This window comes from Pleurodeles waltl, chromosome 3_1 (genome assembly GCF_031143425.1).
Source record: "Pleurodeles waltl isolate 20211129_DDA chromosome 3_1, aPleWal1.hap1.20221129, whole genome shotgun sequence".
NCBI classification, from domain to species: domain Eukaryota; kingdom Metazoa; phylum Chordata; class Amphibia; order Caudata; family Salamandridae; genus Pleurodeles; species Pleurodeles waltl.
Genome location: NC_090440.1, coordinates 748,480,366 through 748,502,522, shown reverse-complemented (window position 1 = coordinate 748,502,522; position 22,157 = coordinate 748,480,366). Strand labels below are relative to the sequence as shown.

The 22,157-nt window shown below is 45.2% G+C and overlaps 1 protein-coding gene across 4 annotated transcripts in view; it reads right to left on the bottom strand.

The window, feature by feature from the left end:
• HIPK3 (homeodomain interacting protein kinase 3) overlaps window positions 1–22,157 on the bottom strand; it is a 323,948-nt gene that overhangs the window by 54,532 nt on the left and 247,259 nt on the right. For all 4 annotated transcript variants that reach the window (XM_069223525.1, XM_069223524.1, XM_069223527.1 and 1 more), the window contains exon 13: window positions 9,812–9,952. In XM_069223525.1, the coding sequence (XP_069079626.1) occupies window positions 9,812–9,952 (141 nt within the window). The remainder of the gene's footprint in view (window positions 1–9,811; window positions 9,953–22,157) is intronic.

Sequence of the window (22,157 nt, the reverse complement as noted above, 5' to 3'; positions counted from 1 at the left end):
TTGCACCTGACCGGCCCTGAGCTGCTGGTGTGATAACTTTGGGGTTGCTCTGAACCCCCAACGGTGGGCTACCTTGGACCAAGAAGGATAAGTTACTTACCTGTAAATCCTAGTTCTCTTCCAGGGGTATCCTCATCAAAGTCATAAACATTGAATATTCCCGCCCTTGTGCGGGGACCCCGGAGCATATATATAAAATACATACATATTATCATGTGTAAAAACAGCAATGCAGGCTATAATCATAAATAGGCTAAAATGCTTTATTTCTATGAAGTTTTTTTTTTTTTTTTTTTTTTTATATTATAAAATCACAATAGATCATAAATATCTACCTAAGCCCCCAAAAACTGGACTTAGGGAAGTAAACAGCAGTAAATAGCAGAGAAAAATAGAAAAAACTACATTGAAAAACAATGAAGCATTCTTAGCCAATAGGCTGCATGCAGGTTAACACAGGAGAACCATAAAAACTTTGGCACCGTGCCTTTAAGACCCTGAGCACCTCCAGTATCCCACCATGCCTCAGGGGTGAAGGGAAGGTGACAGTTGGTTCACAGTTAGGTCAGTACTTTTTTACGGTGACAATCTGTGTAACTGATCAGAAAGATAATCTGTCCTGCACTTCCAGGAGACTTGAGTCCGGGGAGGAGGGTGGGTTGTTTATGACTTTGATGAGGATACCCCTGGAAGAGAACTAGGATTTACAGGTAAGTAACTTATCCTTCTCTTCCAGGGGATCCTCATCAATAGTCATAAACATTGAATAGATTAGCAAGCCCATCCCTAAACTCTGCGGACTGTCTGAAAGAAGTGCAGGAAAAGATATATATTCATGCAAATAGATTTCTAAGAGAGGCCTGCCCCACCTGGGCATCCGCTCTTGCATCCGAGTCTAAACAGTAATGCTTAGTAAAGGTATGCACAGACTTCCATGTAGCAGCCTTACAAATCTCGGAAATTGGTACATTGTTAAGGAGGGCAGCAGTAGCCGCTTTTCCCCTTGTGGAATGCGCTTTTGGCCTAGCCAGTAATCTCTTATTAGCCAGTTGGTAAGAGTTAACAATACAAGACACAATCCATCTTGATATCGTTCGTTTAGACGCTGCCTCTCCTGTTCTTAAATGACCATAATTTAGAAACAAATGGTTAGAATGTCTAATCGGTTTTGTTTTGTCCAAATAGAATTTCAGCACTCTTTTCAAGTCTAAGGAGTGCAATGCTTTCTCAGCCGGAGTCTCCGGCTTGGGAAAGAAAGTCGGTAAAGATATAGTCTGATTGATATGGAATTCTGACACCACCTTCGGAAGGAAAGATGGGTGAGTTCGCAGAACCACTCTATTATCGTGAAAAACCGTGTACGGTTCTCTGCAAGACAGAGCCTGAATTTCGCTGACCCTCCTCGCTGAAGTAATGGCCACCAAAAAAGCCGTCTTCCACGTAAGGTGCTGTAAAGAGGCCTTGTGGATAGGTTCAAAAGGAGGGCCCATAAGTTTTGACAGGACTACATTCAGTTCCCATGGAGGAGAAGGTCTCCGAATGGGAGGAAAAACCTTTTTCAAGCCTTCTAAAAAATCCTTGACTACAGGTATCGTAAAGAAGGATTCCTGAGAAGGCGACTTACGATACGCTGTAATTGCAGACAAATGAACCTTAATAGAAGATACCTGCAGACCAGACTTCGCCAGATGAAGTAAATAGGATAGTATGACGTCCTCCTGAGCTCGTATGGGATTTATACCTTGTTGAGAGCACCAGATGTAAATCTCTTCCACTTAAAAGCGTAAGAACGCCGCGTGGAAGGTCGTTTTGACTCTTTCAAGATGCTCATGCACTCCTGTGAGAGCCCTAGGTGCCCATACTGTAGGAATTCAGGAGCCATGCTGTCAAGCTCAGAGAGGGAAGGTTGGGATGTAGGATTCTGCCTTCCATTCTGCTCAGGAGATCCGGTCTGCACGGCAACCTCCTGTGAGGTCTTTCCGATAAGTTGAGTAGGTCCGTGTACCAGAATTGGCGGGGCCATTGTGGCGCTATCAGAATCATTCTGGTTCTGGAGTTGTAAAATTTGTTGATTACTGCCGGTATGAGGGGAATCGGTGGAAAGGCGTAGAGAAATGTCCCTGACCAGTTGATCAACAGGGCATTCCCTTGAGATCCCGGACGGCAGAACCTGGATGCGAAGTCTGGGCATTTCTTGTTTGTTTCGTCTGCAAAGAGATCCAACTGAGGTCGACCCCATTGACCGAAGATGTCCTCGACGACTTCGTCGTGTAGCACCCAGTCGTGCGCGTCTTCCAGATGTCTGCTCAGGAAATCTGCCTCTACGTTTTGCTGACCTGGCAGGTGTACCGCTGTGATAGACATTCCCCTGGCCAGGAGCCAATGCCATATCGTTTGGGATTCTCGAGACAGAGGTAGTGATCTTGTTCCCCCCTGTTTGTTCAGGTAATACATTGTGGTTGTATTGTCTGTCTGAATTAGGATAGATTTCCCCTGAACCAATGGAGAGAAAGATTTGAGAGCCAGATGGACTGCTCTGAGTTCCAGTAGATTTATGTGATAGTTCTTTTCCTTGTCGGACCACAGACCCTGAGCTTGGAAGGAACCCAGATGAGCACCCCAACCCTGAAGAGACGCATCCGTTACCAGAGTGTCGACTGGAATTGTCTGGTGAAACGGAGAACCTATCGACAGGTGAGGTCTGTGCATCCACCATTGTAGTGATTGAAAAGCCACTGCTGGTAGTCGAACTCTGTCCTCCCAGTGACCAGTCTTTTGGCTCCAATTGTTCTCTAATGCCTCCTGAAGGGGCCTCATGCGTAGCCTGGCATTCGGGACAATGAAGATGCATGAAGCCATGGAGCCCAGAAGCGATGTCACCTGACGAGCTGTAGGTGCATCGGCTGTTAATAGTTGTTGACACTTCCTGTGGATTGATAAAAGTCGTTCCTCCGAAGGATACACTCTTTGGAGCCCTGTGTTTAGTATCGCTCCCAGGTAGTGGAGGTTTTGTGTTGGAATCAAGGTTGACTTGTCGTGGTTGATTTGAAGACCTAGAGACTCGAAAGTTCTTAGAACGATATCTCGATGTCTTCTCGCCTGATCCGGAGATGAGGCCTTCACTAGCCAGTCGTCCAGGTAGGGGTAGACGAATATTTTTTGTCTTCGAAGGTGTGCCGCTACCACTGCTACACATTTTGAAAAGACTCGGGGTGCAGACTTCAGGCCGAATGGAAGGACTCTGAATTGGTAGTGCTGTGACGCTATCTGGAAACGTAAAAATTTCCGATGTTTGGTCGCTATTGGGATGTGAAAATATGCATCCTGTAGGTCGATGGAGCACATCCAGTCTCCCTGATGCAGTTGCGGGACAATCTGGTGAAGGGCTAGCATCCTGAACTTTTGTTTTCTTATGTACTTGTTCAGGAGCCGTAAGTCCAGAATTGGCCTGAAGAGGCCCTGTTGACCTTTTTTCGCCACCAGAAAGTAACGGGAGTACACCCCTTTTCCTTTTTGTGCCGGAGGAACCTTTTCTACAGCTTTCTTTTGCAGGAGTGCGAGAACTTCCTTGCGTAGCAGGCTGAGATGAGAAGGAAAACACCTTGCTGGCGGCAAGTGTGGAGGAGGTTTTTTGAAAAGGAGAGAATAGCCATGTTCGACAATATTGAGCACCCATTTGTCTTTTGTGATTGAGTGCCACTCGCGAAGATGATGCGTAACACTTCCCCCCACCGGAGTGGTGCACAGTGCTGAGGGAAGCAATGCCTCATTGCTTTGATGGTGTCTTTGCTGTAGACTGTTGAGGTCTACTTGACCCTCTGTCTCTTGTGGGTCTACGTGCCTGAAACAGGGGACGTCCCTGTCGTTGTTGTGGCCTCTGAGACCAGTGAGGGGTTTGAACCCTCTGCTGGAATGGTCGTCTGTCATACGGCCTGTACCTCCGCCTGAAGTCTTTTTTACGTTCCAGGCCCACTGCCCTCATCGTGTCGACTTCCGTTTTCATTCGGGCCATCTCTTCATCCGCGTGGGTACCGAACAACGAACTCCCGCTGAATGGGAGGTTCAAAATGCGCTGCTGTGCTTCCTGTTTCAGACCCGTGAGCCGTAGCCAGGAAGACCTCCTAGCGCAGATTCCGTGCGCATACCCATGCGCAGCCAAATCCGCCCCGTCCGCCGCCGCGCTGATGACCTGGTTAGATACTAGGCCCCCTTCCTGCAAGATTTCCTGGAAGTCCTGTCTATCTTCCCTGGGCAACTTTTCTGTAAATCTGTGGAGTGAGTCCCACAGAGAGCGGTCATATCTGCCCAGAAGTGCTGAGGCGCTGGAGACCTTCATAGCAGATGACGCCGTACCGCACATCTTTCTCCCCAGAGAGTCTAGGTGTCTGCTCTCCTTATCCGGGGGGACTGTGGAAGATGATGCCACAGAGTGTGTTTTTCTGGCTGCGGCTAAGATCACAGAGTCCGGTGGCGGATCCTTCCGCAGGAATAAAGGATCTTGTTCCGGAGCTTTGTACTTCTTTTGAATCCTAGCCGGGGCAGACTTGAGAGTGGCTGGAGACAGAAAAGTGTCCATAGTCGGTTGCAGCAAACCCGGTACTAGTGGCAGCAGTTTTCTCGAGACTGATCTGTGTTGTAGGGTCTCAAAGATAACTGAGGATGAGGTGGCCGGCTCCGGTACCTCAATATTTAGCTTCTGCGCTCCCCTTAGAAGAACCTCATTAAAAGTGGTAATATCATCCACCGGGGAAATCCTAGCAGGTGGAGAATCTGTGAGTGTGGGGGAGTAGCGCCCAACAGACGATCCTGAAGAAGACCAAGAAGGTGATCTTCTGCGTGGTGTTCGTGACCTGGTTCTCCTTCGGGAACGGGACCTGCTCCGAGAAGCTGTAGCAGAGTGTGCAGGTCTTGTGGTCGGCTGACGAGAAGCAGAACGAGCCCGTCCTGCTCTAGCTGTAGGCGATGGCGTTCTCGGTAATGAGGCAGTAGGAGAATACATCCTAGAGTATTGTGAATCCGGGGATGCTGCCGGTCTATTCAGGCTCTCTAACCATCTGGGTGATAGAGTGATGGGAGAAACATGCCCCGATGCTCTGGAATGGGATGATGCACTCCTTATAGAGACCACCGGTGAGGGAGCTTTGTCCGCTGGCTCTACTGCCTGTGACACAGCTGAAGGTTGTGTCGACGTCGATTGTATCCTCGACGTCGAAGGTTGCGATGGCTGATCTGTTCTCGACGTCGAAGGTCTTGACGTCGGAGGTCTTGCCGTCGAGTGTCTTGACGCCGATCGCCTATCGCGGGACCTGGACCTACTCGCCGTCGTGTGTCTCGACGTTGAGTGGCGAGTGGTCGACGGCGGATGTTCATGCCGTCGTGGCGATTTTGACGTCTTGTCCTTCGACGCCACGGGGTGAGACATTCTCAACGGCGAACGGGAGCGCCGGAGATGGCTCGACGCCGAACGGCGGCCTGCCGTCGACGGAGATGTACCCCTGTGTCCATGCTTCGACGTTTTGTCCCTCGACGTCGGTGTGGTCGCCGTCGACGGCGATCTATGCCGGTGAGACGGTGGTGCCGATGACGTCGATGGAGAACAAACAGGCACAATCCTACCTGTCGACGTCGATCGGGCCATTCCTTCTGCTGTAGGTCTGGGAAGTGAAGAGGATGTTGACTTTTTCCTCTCCTGAAGCCCATGTAACCTGATCTTCTCTCTGTCTTTGAGAGTCCTCCTTGACATGTTCTTACAATACTTGCAGGTGTCAGGACAGTGACTCTGTGGCAGGCAGACAATACACAGAGAGTGTGGGTCTGACTGGGCTTTCTTCTTCCCACAAGAAGGACATTTTACAAAAAGAGATGGCATTTTCTGTCAAAAAAGACTTCAAACTCAGACAAAAGATGTTATCTGTCGAGTAAATAGGAAAAACACTATTTTTAAGGATTTTTCTGAAGAAAAACTCAGAAAAAACTGAGAGCTCAATGCTCCAGGATCCTCTCAGAAGAAGCCGGAAAAAAGAACTGACCTAACTGTGAACCAACTGTCACCTTCCCTTCACCCCTGAGGCATGGTGGGATACTGGAGGTGCTCAGGGTCTTAAAGGCACGGTGCCAAAGTTTTTATGGTTCTCCTGTGTTAACCTGCATGCAGCCTATTGGCTAAGAATGCTTCATTGTTTTTCAATGTAGTTTTTTCTATTTTTCTCTGCTATTTACTGCTGTTTACTTCCCTAAGTCCAGTTTTTGGGGGCTTAGGTAGATATTTATGATCTATTGTTATTTTATAATATAAAAAAAAAAAAAAAAAAAAAAAAAACTTCATAGAAATAAAGCATTTTAGCCTATTTATGATTATAGCCTGCATTGCTGTTTTTACACATGATAATATGTATGTATTTTATATATATGCTCCGGGGTCCCCGCACAAGGGCGGGAATATTCAATGTTTATGACTATTGATGAGGATCCCCTGGAAGAGAACTGAAACCTGTAAGTGAGTTACTTACCTGTGAAAACTAACATTACTTTACCTCCCCCAGGAACTGTGAAAATTGCACTGTGTCCACTTTTAAAACAGCTTATTGTGTTTTATGAAAAAAGTATACATGCTAATGTAATGATTTAAAGTTCCTAAAGTACTTACCTGCAATACCTTTCAAATGAGATATTACATGTAGAATTTGAACCTGTGGTTCTTAAAATAAACTAAGAAAAGATATTTTTCTATAACAAAACCTATTGGCTCGATTTGTCTCTGAGTGTGTGTACCTCATTTATTGCCTGTGTGTATGTACAACAAATGCTTAACACTACTCCTTTGATAAGCCTACTGCTCGACCACACTACCACAAAATAGAGCATTAGTATTATCTCTTTTTGCCACTATCTTACCTCCAAGGGGAACCCTTGGACTCTGTGCATGCTATTCCTCACTTTGAAATAGCACATACAGGGCCAACTTCCTACAACATCTAAAAGCTCTTCATTGAACTAAGAATTGTTTCCTCTATAGGATCCTCTAAAGAAACCTCTGGTGTATTGAGAGGCGGGTTTAGTTAGCTTGGTGGACTGTTCTTGAAATGATTACCTAAATCCTCTGCTAACCGTGCACGGCAAAATTGACACCTTTGTGTGGTGGATTATAAGGCTCCCATAGCTCTGGCAGTTTGATTGTCTTTATTTAACTTTTCAAGTGTGGTATCCACTTGTGGACCGAATAAGTGCTACTTATCAAAGGGCATATTTATACCTGCTTGCTGTCCATCTTGTTTAAAACCTGAACATCTGAGCCATGCATGACACCTTTTGATGACACTTGTATTCATACTGCATGCTGCTGTATCAGCATTATCAAGTACACATCGAATGGAATTATTGGAGATAGTTTGTCCCTGATTTACAATCTCTACCCCTCTTTTACGATGTTCTTCTGGTAGGTATTGTAAAAGTTCTTCCATGGCATCCCAGTGAGCTCTGTCGTACCTGGAAAGTAATGCCTGAGCATTAGCGATATGCCAATGCTTGCTTGAGCTATCACTCTTTTCCCTGCAGCATCTAATTTTTTTTATTTTCCTTGTCAGGAGTAGGTGTGTTTCCTGTTGACTGGCTATTAGTTCTTGTTTTTCGTGCAGTAGATGCCACAATAGAGTCTGGAGGAATTTGTGCCCTTATATATAAAGGATCAGTGGGTGCAGCTTTGTACTTTTATTTTTTAAAATCTACTCTAGGAGTGATAACCCTTACTATAAACAGGTTCTTTAAATATTTCTTCTGTGTATCTGATCATTCCTGGAAGCACTGGAAGGAATTGGCTTTCCTTATATGTTGCGCCAAGAGTGTCAAATAAAAAAAACAATCTTCCTCTATTGGATCAGTGTACATATTTACAATGTGATACCCTGCTTCCCTTGCTATAACCTGTTGGTATGATGTGGAATCCTCAGGTGGTGAAGGTCTAGCTGGGTAAAGATCCGGATCGTACTCATCCCATGGGTCCTGTTCCTCTAATGCAACCCCCATTTCATGAGACCGACTAGGTGGTGAACAAGGTGGTGTGAACCTTAAATAAGGGGGAGATGTTGGTAGAGTATGTTGTGGAAAAGTAGGTAAAGGTGGAGATGTACAAGTATGAAAAGAAGTCTTTTCTTTAGAAGTATTGATTGGAGGTGCAGAGGAATCAAGACTTTCTACAAAAGTTAATTTCCTCTTTAGAGGTGGCAGAGGTGATGTTATAATCCTCCCTGTTCCTTGTTGAATTTGAAGTCGGCGCTGCCTAATGTTCATAACTTAAAAATTGGTTCCACCTGTGATGTAGGGGATGTTATAGACTGTTCAATGTCACTGAAAGTCTTTTGGTGTTTTTTTGATTCTGGAGGTTTTTTCGGATGGAAGATTTTCGGTGCTGAAATGGTAGCTGACTTTCTTTTTCGGTACTGAAGTGGTTGGCACCGAAGGCACCATAGTTTTTGTTTTGTCGGTACTGAAATGGAGATACTTGAGGTCCATGTTGAAGATTTCTCTTTGGCTTTTTTCGGTGCAGAGTTGGTATGCAGGGCTCTAAATACATTTCTCAGCTCCGACCATGGCTGAAAGGCAGTGGTGGACCGATGACCTATTTCGTGGTTGTTTTATCCAATGGGAAAGGGGTCTTTTTACTTGCAGTTTGTGCTGGTTGCAATGGTTGACTCCCGATGTCCGACTGCACGAGTCAGAATCCTGAATAGAGAAGACTACCCGCTTGTTCCAAATCTTCTTGCGTGTGCTCATCTCCGAAAATGTCCGGTGTATCATATCTGTTGCGACACCATTTCCATTTGATGAGCTCTTCGGTCTCTAAACGTCTTCTTTGACCGAAGAGAATGGCATTCTTTGCAGGTCTAGTCGGTGTGGTCTGGTGAAAGACAAATTACACACCAGGTGTTGGTCGGTGTGTGGAAACTTAGGATGGCATTGAGGACAATATCGGAATGGAGTACGTTCCATCAGGGCTGCATTGTTCAATACCACATGTAAAAGGAAGGCCCAAGGAGGGCCCGAGCGGGCCTTTGTGTCCCCAAAAGGCTTGAGATATTTGATTCCAAGTGTTGAAAAAGGACCCAAGAGTTGAATATTAAGAAATACGCGTTTGGAAACAATACCAACGACAATAGAGAGATGGAAAGAATCCCGTTTTAGACTGTTGGAGCAGAGAACTCTGAGCGGGAGGAACACCCATCTGAACCAGATGGTGTTGAAAAACAGTCTAACATAGGACTAGATGCTCAGTATTACCGGGAGAAGGAGTCACTCGATACAGTGACTTGAAAACTTTCTTCGAAAAACAAGCTGCATTACTTCGAACCAAACACTAGATGGCGAGCTTATGCACAGCATGTGCATCTACAGCTACACATGACATGGAACATACTGTTATTCTGGAGTGCCTTTCAATCTCATTTCTGCCAGTCTTTCCAAATTTGCCCCATAGGGAGAGCAGGATTTCCTTTTGTTTACACTGTTGGTTTTTATTATACACAACCCACGGCAGCTCTAGATCTTAAAAAGGGGCTGCTGCTTCTGCAGTTTGCCATGCACGTCTAATTTTGACTGCATTCTGTATCAAGCCAATGGCAGTGTTCCTTCAGTACTCTTGCCTTCAGTACCATTACTGCCTTATTGGCCCTTTTTTCCTTAAGTAACTTCAAACAGCAGGTAAAACTTGAAGATTTTAAAATACTTTAATTATTTTATAGTTATATTCTAAGCAACATTTAATTTAGTGTTTTGCTTAATTACTGTGAACAAAACAGTAAAATGGCACACATTTTACCTGTTGGATCTCTTGCAGGGAGATGGGCTAGATTGTTCTGACGAGCTGGTGCTCAAAGAGCTGTCGGGGCTGCTTAAAGAGCACACACGATCAATATTCAAAGTATTCTGGCAGGCCTCGCAATCCATGGTGCCCTTACATCTGCAGGAAACAAAAGTAAAAAAAAAAAAAAGTCAGTCTTTGATTTCTTTGCCTTATTTCACATCGCATTGCTCCTTCAAGCATTCTACATTTTCCTCATCTAAACAATAATTATTTTATTCATTAGACTTCTATTCCCACTCTTGCAGATACAATGAGCAAGAGCATTACTGTGTACGAAGTGGCCTAACCAGAGGAAGAACCTTTTTGTAATGAGGCAGGATAGCAAATGCATGTGTTTGTATGTGGCTTTGATGGAGCTCCGTATGAGTACACTAAGCAAATAAGGAAAATCATGACATATTTAGTACTTACAAATTGTCTCTTTATACGCTGGAAAACCCTGAAAAATCAACATGTTCCGAATAATGCCTGTACACACCAAAAATCTTTCAGTGTGTAACTTGCCTGTGATGTTGGACTTAAGAAAATTTGTACAATTTGAAGTCTCTCCAAGTACTTGGGCCCTTCCCTATGGCTTCAATGTGCAATGCCACAGCTCAAAATATGTAACGTGAGATGCGTCAATTTTGTGTCCTGTCAGTTTCCTATAGCCCACATCTGGTAACAAGTGCAATGTTCACAGTACCAGATTCCTATGTGTAAGTCTCAGAGTATTCTCCAAGCTCACCCTTTCTGATTTTCTTTAATCTGCAAGTGGTTCATAAGTTGCAGTTACAGACCTACAAAGGGTACACTACAAGAAATTACACAAGATATTTCAGGCCACCAAGTTAAGTTTGGCAAAGCGTGTTTATACAAGATTCTCCACCTATTAAATTATAATACATTTGCATGCAATTTATCCAGATACAAATGTACAGAGTGATTATCCTTAATAGCATGGAACAGTCCTTCGACCTATGCAGTAAACGGCTACCGAAGATGTCTCCTACCTCTAGTTGAGGGCAGCCTGAAGCGGTTCTGCTCTGCAGGTAGCTTTCAGTTTTGAATAGACTGGCCAGTGAGAATTCCAAATAGTTCGCCGTCACTGAAGATGTCTACCACTATTCATGCCTCCTCAAAATAGAAGGGAATTGTTTGCATTTTTCCTTTTGAAGAGGCGGCAACTGCCCTTGCCTTGGTCACTGTGAGTTAGAAGAGTTCTTCAATAGCACCTAATAGCAGTTACATCTAGGCCCCCAATGTCCTGCTTGCCTCCTTGGGCAACTTTTAGGTCCCTCCTACAGACTACTTTAAACTGTCTGTTGTAGAAGACTGACTGTGGATTATACCAATACTTACGCTGGCCTTTGGGTCGGGACACTGCTAACCACTGGAAAACTTTGTCAATCTAATTTGCATGCTTCTTATTCAGCGGCTTTCGTTCCTCTTCTTGCGTTTGTCCCTCCCTGAAGCATAGCTTCTTTAACTCACTTTTGATTGGATGAGTTTAGTCCTTCCACAGCTCCACACCAGTGAACTGCTTTCTTCTTTTCTTCCAGCACTCCACAGGAGCACATGCCGTTCTTGTCCTCTGCTTTTTTTCCACCGCATTCACAGCAACATAGGCAGAAAGGAGCTGCCTACATTCATTTATGATGCACCACCATAAAGTAACTCTTAAATGTAAGACCTTAGATCCTGTTGCCTTAAGGACTACAAAGTCCAGCACAAAGAGAAAACATTGCTTAAGCTATTCTTCAACCCTATCTTTTAAATTGCAGAAAGCAATATCCACATAACTAAGATCCCCAGAGCAGAGTGAGAGGGGAGGCGGAGACAGCAGAGAGCAAATAAATAGAAAGTTTCGCAATACTGCCCTGCTAAATCCACTGAAAGGAATACATAAACATAGGCATGGGTGACATGAGCAGAGGCTTAACCATGTGAATAACTGATGGCAAAGCAAAAAGGTTGCCTTATTTAGTTTTACTGATTTGTAAACAACCATAACATTATTTTATTTGCAACAGCATTAAGCCCGGGAATAAGGACAGAAACGGTTGAAGATTTATTAAGTCAAACTGGTGACACTGGCTTTAGAAATGGTGTTGAAGACTCCCAACAACTCTACCCTCAATAAAATGTAACGGTATAAGCAAAGTTTGATACACAGGCTTACGTTTCAGTGACTCTAGCAGACGATTGCAAGCAAAAGATTTAAAAATAATTATTCATACGACAGAGGATTAGTGTTCAATTCCAGAAAGACAAGCTACTTATCTTCAGTAATGCCTTATCTGTTAGAGACAATATATAGTTTCAGATTTCTTACCTTAGAATTTACCCAAGGCGTCAGTTTAGCTCTTGGAGATTTTTCTTGAGCAGTGCCCCCCGCACACCATTGGGTGGCGTCGATCGGCTTTGCATCATGGGCGCTGGATATGATGATGGGGACTCTATATACGTGCCACCCCAGCATGCTGATATCAGTTTCTTTTTACAACTTTCCTTGCCAGAAGCAAGAACACTGACCACTGGTGCATCAAAACGAGGGCCCTGAAAGGGAAGTCCCGGTCTCTAGAAATCAGTTCAGAGTGGGGAGGATGGGTGGGTCGGTGAAAAATCTGCAACTAGATATTGTCTTTACCTGATAAGGCGTTAATGAAGGTAAGTAACTTGTCCATCTGATAGATACATCTAGTTGCAGATTCCTTGCCCTAGAATAGATGCCCAAGCAATACCATCCCCAGAGGTGGTTCTGCGAAGCAAGATCACACCAAAAAGTCCTGCAGGACTGAAGTGCCCAACGCTACAGTCCTAACTGTCTAGGCAGTAGTGTTTGCTGAACATGTGCAGGGATGCCTGCGTTGCCACCTGACAGATGTCCAGCACTGGAACTGCAGTGGTCGCAGCTTTAGCTCTGGTAGCATGAGCACGCAAGCACACACAGTGTTGCTTTTTAGCCAATGCGTAACACATTTTACTCTCACAGTACGACCCATCTGTAGATAGTGGTCTTCTGCACTGCCCGACCATTCTACGCACCGACATAAGCAACTAAGAGTTGATCATCCACCTGGAACTCTTCGCCACGATCAAAGTAGAATTCAAACGCTCTTTTTGGGTCCAGGGAGTGGCATCTCTCCTCTTCTTTAGAAGGGTGTGGGGGTGCATAAAAAGTAGGCACGGTGATGAAGTGGCCGACATGGTAGGGCATAACCACTTTCGGTAGAAAGGAGGTCTGTGTGCAAAGCACCATTCTGTCGGATAGCTTGAAAGTTAGGGAGGTTTAGATGACAGAGGTAATGGCCACAAGAAAGGCTGTTTTTAAAGTGAGAAGCCTGAAGAGGGCAATTGTGGAGAGGCTCGAAAGGAGCACACATCAGGAATGTCAGAACCAAATTAAAGTCCCAGTGGGGCATAATGAATGGATAAAAAGGAAACATGATTAACATGTACAATAGGGGATTGAAACAAAGAAGGCTGATCACCCAGCTATGAAAAAGCAGAGACTGCAGACAACATTTGAGAGAGACCAAAGCAGAGCCCTGCTGGGCCAACAAAAGTATAAACAAAAGGACCTCAGAAAGAAGGGCAGAGAGGGAGGTCAACAGGCTTGTCTGTGCGCCATGCCACAAATTTCTTCCAACGGCAGGCGTATTCCGTTTTGGTGGAGGGACGACTGACTGCCAAGATAACATTACAGACTTCGGATGGAAGATCAAAAGCTGTCAATTGCCACCACTCAATCGTCATGCAAGAAGGTGGAGACTGGGCAGATTCAGGTGAAGAACCCTCACCTGCTGCTGCGACAGAAGATCCTCCAGAAGGAGCAGTCTGATCGGAGAACTGATGGCCGTGCTCAATAGCTCAGGTTCCCAGACTCTTCATGCCCACTCCTGAGCCACAAGAATTACGTGGGCCCGGTCTTTCTTGATAAATCTGGGTAGAAGTGGTATGGGCAGAAAGGCGTACAGGAGGCCTGACCGCCACTCGAGACAAAAAGCGTCACTGAGCTAGTGCTGCCTTGGAAACTTCAATGCTCTAAACCGCAAACATTGTGTGTTCTTTGCGGAAGTGACCAGACCTAACCGAGGCTCTCCCCACTGCTGAGAGAGACCTTGTGCAGTCTTCGGATGGTGACGACATTCATGATCGACTAAGCATTGTCAGCTGAGTTTGTTACTCTGACGTTCTGAGTATGCCAGATGATGAACCAACACAGATATGCCGTGCTGTTCCAGCTACGTCTAGAGGCGCAGAGCCACTTGCAAAAAGACAAACCGCAAACTCACCCTACTTGTTGCAGTACCCATATGGTGGTGGTGTTGTCCCTTAACACATGCACTACCTTCTCTTTGAGAGAGGGAAGAAAAGCTTTCAATGCTTGTCTGATCACCTGGAGCTCTAACATGTTGATGCGGAGGCCAGAAGACACTGGAGATCATACACCTCTGATCTCCACCTCTCCTGGGTGGCCGTCCCATCCCAGGAGTGATGCATCTGTCAATACTGTTAGATCTGGCTGGGGAAAGAAGAGCGATCTGCCTCTGACCCAATCACAGTTCATTAGCCACCTCTGCAGATCTCACGCAGTTCCCACTGAGATCTGGACCCTGTCTGAGAGATTAACCTGATGCTGCGCCCACTGGAACTTCAGGTCTCACTGCAGAGCCCGCATTTGCCATCTGGCATGTGTCACCAACATGAAGCAGGAGGCTGTGAGGCCCAGCAGCCTAGGAGTCATCCTCACCGTAAACCAGGATAGACTGAAACATTAACAGCCTGAATATCCTGGACACGCCGCTCAGGAGGATAAGCCCAAAACCAGCCTATGTCCAGGACAGCACTGATGAAAGGGATCATCTGAGAGGTAGTCCGGTGTGACATCGGCAAGTTTATAGTGAGCCTGGCTCCATTCTTAAGTCCTCTCTCTCTGCCCATCAAGCCCTAGTGCTCAGGCCCCCCCAACACAACACCTGCTTTTCTTCGCCCAACGAGTGCGAGAATGTTGCACTATTCGGACAGGCACAATACTTCAGTGGCACATGAGCATGGATAGGTGCTATGTAACACCTCGAAGAGCCTAATGTTGCCCGATTATACTTCCAAGGTGCAGCAGCAGTGCAAATCCTTCTGCGGGTAAAACAAAAATTAGGAGCGCTAGAGCTCACATACATGTTGCTTTATCCTGCTAAAAATGAAAGAAATCCAGCAAGGAGAAGAGCACTTTTACAAAACTCCAGAGAGCATTTGGGACTTGGGGGAAGAATGGGTTGATAACCATAGACTCCTGAACAGCGTTAGTGCCAGGGACAGAGACAGGGACGACACCACATCTCAGGCCCTACAGCGGACAAAAGACACTGCTGGGATCTAGGCAACAGAGGAGTAGAAAAGGAGACAGATGCCAGAAGAAGGGAGTTGAACAGGTAATGTTTGGGTAGAGGTGTAGATGGAAGCAGTGACCTCTCTCTCTCTCTCTCTAGCCAAATATGGTCACCAATCTACAGTTTTTTCACTGACGATAGTCACAATTTAAAGACAACCTTTGGTAGGAAGTGGACAGCTCACTCCTTTGACCTAGGTGGAAGATGGCGGATGAGTTATGCTTCATGTTAGGAATTATAGGGTGGGGGGTGTTGGGTTTATTTTTTGTTTCAGTTAGCAGACAGCACTTGACTTCACACAAGTACAACACACTTGCTTTAACAGCAAAGTCTAAAAAACATCAAAGTCTAAAATACATCATACATGACACTGTCAGAGTTCCAAATTGTGGAGTGTAAATGGACTGCATAATAAAATAACGAGAGGCGCGATACTGGAATACCTTTAGGAGCATGGACATAAGCTAATCCTTTTGCAGGATACTTACTTTTCAGGTACAAGATGCAGGTTCCTAGGTAGGTACAGATATACCAGGTATTTCATGCCGGGTTAACTTCACGATGTAGCTATTTTAATTCACAGATCCTTCCCCTTCGCCATCACAGTGTAATACACTGATCCTATGAGCCGTTAGGTGGGGTTGTCTGGCTTGTTGGAGGGTACCCCATGGTCCTTTGTGAAAGCTTATGTGCCACTGGCAATGGTTAGAGCTACACAGAGTTCAATGCCCAATTTCATTCTGGAAATCCTGTGTAGTAAATTGATTCTTAGGAAAGACTTCAAAATCATTATGGATCCAGACCTGAACGTTATAACCCTAAAAGCCAAAGACCACAAGAGCCCAATACAGGGATGGGCCTCTGCACAGTGGTTGACTGATGTGTGGAGTCTGCACCATCCAAGATTAGGAATTATAGTTTAACTCTGGCGCTTACAGGTCACATCCCAGATCGGATCACTTCTTGGGAGTAGTTCCCTCCAACAGACTTCCTAGGTGTCTGACCATTCTCTGGTGGAAGTGACAGTTATGGGGCTCCCCAAGATTGAGGGGGCGGGGGGAAGACGGTTTCAATAGTGACTGAACTCCTGTAGGTTGTTAGATGGCCACTTTGCAGACCTGGTCCATGAGGGAATCGAAAAGGACTATGCTTTTAATAAGGCTTCTGTCCCTTCTGCAATGACACTGGGAGAGGCTCTGAAGGTGATCATCCAGAGACACATTAGTTCACACACTAACTGGCACCACAGACATGAAAACCGTGACATAACTGACCTGGGCAACAGGCTTATAGCAATGGAGTTGAGGTTTAAGCTAGGAGGGCTGAGGGGAGAAGACAAATAGAGGCAAACAGGACACCCATTAAAGAAAAGTTACTAGGGAGGGCCAGACAAACATGGGTGTCTTCACAACTCTGCTTGTACAGTGTGGGGGGAAAAAGACAGGCAAACTGATAAATGGTTAGCTAACTGTCACTTAGAGCATCAAGTAATTGGTGGCATATGAAATTCCTCTGGTAGTGTACAGTCACCACACCAACCGCAAATGCGGATGTGTTTGCAGATTAATATACAGACTGTAACATAACAGCACTATCCCTGATCATGAAAGGGATAAACCCATCATGCTAGGTCTCCCAGTGAGTGTACTGTGGATAAAGTCAAACAGTGAATTTACCAGTATCAGAGAAAATATATACTGCAATTAACACCATGCAGTTAGGGAAAAACCCTGGCCTCAACGGTTCCAACCCCCCCTGTTGTTTAATAAGAGGTTTGCCAGACTCTTGGTTGACCCACTGGAGGCCATGTACAGAGTCCCTATTTACCTGGATTGGGGGGTAGGAGGAGACCAATAGCAGTTATTTTTAAGTTTGCCAAAGATCCTACTGGCTGTGCCTATTAACATTGAGGTGAAAATAATAATCAAGGTTGTGGCCACCGGATTGGCTGGGGCGATACAAATGCTGGTACAACCAGATCAAAACGGTTTCATGCCATTACATGGGACCAGCCACTGTATTCAGAAGCTACATGTAGCACTTGCCTGTGTATGCTGACTCCCCCAACCAGCTGCTCTGATTCTGTGACATGGGCCTTTATGTGGCAGGTACTGAGAAAAATAAACATTCGTCTGAGGTTCATATCGCACATTCAACTACTCTACTTCTCCCCCTGGGCAGGAGTACATATAAATCATTCCGGATAGGGAGGGGGATGAGACAGGGAGGTCCGCTTTCCCCACTCCTCTTCCCTTTGGCGATAGAACCCTGGGTGACATGGATTATAGGAAATGCTGAGGTCTAGGGAATGGGCTGGGTGGAGGCATTGAGGACCACATATCTCTAAATACAGATTACTTTTTACTATATCTGGAATGTCTGCAACAGTTGGTCACTATTGAATTGGCATAAGTTGATAATGGTCCCACTGGGGATGTCCGATGAGAAGGCCCAGGCCAGACAGCTACCATAGATTCCCTTCAGATACCAGATACTTTGTCTGTCAGATCTCGCTGTGGCAGGCCATATACTGGAAATTGAACATAAAGCCATTCCTGGCTAAATTTAAACAACTGGCAGCATGGGGTAAACCCTGGTCCTGATCACAGGAATGGTGACCCTTTACAAATGAGTTATCTTCTACAATTGCTTTGAATGTTACAAAATTAAATATTTCCTTTGCCCACTTTTTGTTTTTGTTGTTGTTTTTTTGTTTTTTTAAGTAATCTGTGGTTCTAGTCTCCTCTCTTATCTGTGTGTCTGTGGGGGAGGAAGGGGCAAGGGGGAGGGTCCCACATGCTGCATTTGCTAAATGTGTCCAGTCATTGTGGTATGGGAGACAGAATACCGGATGTCCAAATAAATTACTGGGCTAAGATGAAGCTCCCCATCAATGGCTGGCTTTTTGCTCAGAGACAATCCTGCCATTAGACTTGAACTGGAGTGGGTAGACAAACTGAGTGTTGGCGCTCCTCTATAATAAACTACTAGAGGACTGTCTGCCAATTTCAACCTCAAAGCTTGAGGTGGGTTTAAGGCCTTAAAATGGATTGCATGGATGAAAAAGCGTAGTTGACTCCCTGTGGAGCGAACATGGATGTCATCAGTCTCACTGCTTAAATGATTTGATTCTGGGACAGAAGTGGCATTTGACCTTAGGTGATTTCTGGGCCTCTTTGATAATGAAGGAATTGATGACGGAGTATGACTGCCATAAAAAACTATTTTTTCATTTCCTTTAGATACGCCATGCACTGGAGTCATACAAACAGCCCCATAACCCCACCCTGGTGCATAACCCACTTGAGGCCAAATTAGTTCACAGAGTGTACTACCTTCAGCCCCCAGAGATCCCGTCTAGATGCTTCCACTCGATATGGATCAAGGATAAGAACTCTGTTGGTCATGACTTGGGAACGTCCTCAGATTTAAATATTTTGGTCCATGCCATCGTACAGGTGCCAATATTTATTACCTGACCCCGAAAGGTCTTTTTGGGTGTTCATTAGAGATGGGATTGGTTGAGTGGGGATAAACTGCTGTTTCATACTGGTTGCTAAATGGCCAGGGAGGATACTGCTAAACAATGGAGATTATTGTGTCTACAAGGGATGAACTACTGCACCCCGACGGAAGATGAAACGGTTTCTTACCTGTAGAAGTAGTTTTGCAGCTTGAAGAGTTTTCTGGACTCATATGCTGTGCATTATTCCGCCTCTAGTGGTTGGGTCTGGAAAGTTGTCTTCTATTCTAGTCTTTTTTTGTTTTCTCCTCGGTCGACCACCATTTGGTGCTTAGTCCGTCTTTTGTGTGACGTTATACAGCGCCCCAGCAGTTCCTGTGCATGGCTTTCATCTTCAGATTCTTTTCATTTTTTTCTCTTCGGTTTCACTTTTTTTTTCTTTCTCCCACCTGTTTGCTTCTTATCCCATTTCTTGGAGAGGTGGGTAGGTTGCATGTGAATTCAGAAAACTCTTCAAGCTGCAAAACTACTTCTACAGTTAAGATACCATTTCGTTTTGCAGCATGAATCCTTTTCTGGATTCACATGCTGTGCGTTAGATTATACAGCAGTATCCCCTCCTTCAGGCAGGTTGTGGTGAAATGTGGATGAGTTGCAAATAGGTGTCACAGTAATTCTGCCCTACTTCTGCTTCTTTGTTCATTTGGATGTACAAACAATAGTGTTTTGCGAAGTATGTGGGGTCGCTGTGGTGTAGATCTCCTCAACTGGTACGTTTGCCAGGTAGGCCGGTGTGGCACCTTTCTTTCTGGTTGAGTGCGCTCTTGTCGTGGGTAGTTAGCTGCTTCCCTGCTTTTTCGTACCAAATTTGGATGGAGTTGACAATCCATCTGTTGATAGTTGCTTTGGATACTGGTGAGCCCTTGTTTGCTTTGGCAAATGACATGAAAAGCTGGTTTCCTTTGCAAAAAAGCTTTTGTCTCCTGTAAGTAGTACATTAGGGACTTCCGGATGACTAGAGTGTGGACGGCTCTCTCTGCTTGTGTCTTTGGCTACTGGAAAAAAGCCAGCAGTAGTATTGCTCTAATTATCATGGACCTGCATTATTACCTTTGGTAGAAATTGAGGGTTAGTTCTGTGGACCACTTTGTCCTTGTGTATTTGCAAATACGATTCCTATACCGTTAGTGTTTTTAGTACGCAGATGTGAATACTATTAGGAAGGCAGTCTTTAGAGACTTTGACTTCAGATCTGATTTGTGCATGTATTCGAGCTGTTCTGTCATCAGTTGTGTTAACACTGTGTTTAGGTTCCATAACAGCATTGGCACCGATCTTGGGGATGCTATTCTTTTTTATCCTTCTAGGAATCTCTGTATCTCTGTACTACCATGGATGTAAGAGGCTGGCTCCAGATGTGCCCCTAGTGTATGCTATTATTGCTGCCACATGTACCTTTAACGAAGCATAGGTGAGGCCACAGTCTAGCAGGTGGGTGAGATATTAGCACTGTATCTTGAGGTGTTCAAGTCCATCTTATTGTTGACTGTGCACCAATGGATGTATAGTTTCCATTTTTAGAGTGCAGCATTTGTGTGCTTTATCTCCTTGCCTCCATTAGGATTCCCATTGTTCTTGGAGAGAGTTGTAGGTGTCCGAACTTTAGTTATTCCGAAGCTAAGCTGCTAGGTTGAGTGCAGCTAGTTCTGAGTGGTAGATTTGCCAGTGTTGTATTGTTAGTAAATCCTTCACTGGTTTCAGTGGAATTATTTGTCCCCTGGACATCTCCAGTAGATCACAGTACCAGGCCTGTCTTGCACACTGTGGGGCTATGAGGATGAGTTTGGTCCCTGAGTCTTTGGCTTTCTCAAGCACCCTATGGACTAGGGGAGTTACAGGAAAGGTGTCCAGTTAATTGACCGGGCATTCCCTGGAGGCGAAGTGTTGGCATTTCGCATTTGCTGCTGTTGTGAACAAGTCTATGCTTGGTGTGCCCCAGGTTTTGAAAATTCCTTAGATGACCTCCTGCTTTAGCTCTCGCTTGTGTGAGTTGTTCTCTTTCTGCTTAGCCTGCCTCTGTATTGAGTTCTTCTGGTAGGTGAATCGCTTGTAGAGTTATTTGGTGCGGTACTGCCCAGCGCCAGAAGTCTTGGGCTTGCCTTGACAGGGTGAAGGATTTTGTTCCTCTCTGTTGGTTCAGGTAGAATATGGTGGTTGTGTTGTCCGTTTATATCAGAACTGTTTCCTGTTAAGTGTGACAGAAAGGCCTTAAAATCTGGTAAGACTGTCTTCAGTTCCAGGTGGCTGATGTGTTTCACCTCATCGGAGTTGTTCCATAGGACCCGTACCTTCAGAGGGCCCGTGTGAACACCTCATCCTTTGTGTGACAAGTCAGTGGTTATGGTCACAGTAGGAGCTGGTGTTTTGAAGGGCCTACATATGCTAGGTTTGCTGTGTTCCATAACTATCTCTTTTTATACCCTTGCTGTGACAACCACTAGATCCTCCCAGCTCCATGTGGCTTGCGACCATTTGCTAAGATCCATTCTTGGATGGGCCACATGAGTAATCTTGCATGGGGGATGAATGGTATGCACAATGCCATCATTCCCAAGAGTCTCATGACTGTCCTCACTGTCAGAGATTGACTCCTCTGGTAGAGGTAAGTTTGACTCTTAATGCTTTCTATCCTTTTCTGGGATGGGTATGCCCTTGCCATCCTGGAGTTCAGTGTGGCTCTTAGGATTAGTTTCACTTCCTCTGGGTGAGGTGAAGACGTCTTCCGGTTTATGGTAAAACCTAGGAGTTGTAATGTCTGTATATCTGTTTGTACATCCTTCTTGCATTTTCACCTTGATCTTGCCTTTATTAACCAGTCGTACAGGTATGGGTAAATGTGGATCTCTTTCCTTCTTAAGTGTGCTGCTACTGCAGAGAGAACTTTGGTTAAAAATCTTGGCGCAGATTTTATGCTGAAGGGCAGCACTGTGAATTGGTAGTGTTCCTTGCCTAAGACGAACCATAGTTATTTCTTGTGGCCCCTGTTCATAGGGATGTGTAGGTAAGCGTCCTTTAGGTCTAGGGTAGCCATGTGATCTCCCTTCTGCAGTAGAGGGATTACCTCCTGTAAGTTTGTCATTTTGAAGGGCTGTGTTCGTATAAATTTGTTTATGAACCTAAGGTCTAGGATTGGCCTCAAAATTAGGTATTGTTTTGGCACCAGGAAATAAGATTAATAGTTACCTATACCCCTCTCGTGTTGGGACGAGTTATATGGCTCTTTTTAAGAGCAGTTCTTCTACCTCTGTTTTGAGCAGTTTTAGTTCTTTCCCCTTGAAAGGCAGCCTAACCTCCTTCCTTCGACCCCTTCTTATGCAGTTGGATCCTCTCCGCTTGAGTCTAATGCATGTCGACATCTGAGTCTCACCCTCTCGCTGTTTCGGGCTCCTCCACATTCGCCTCGTCG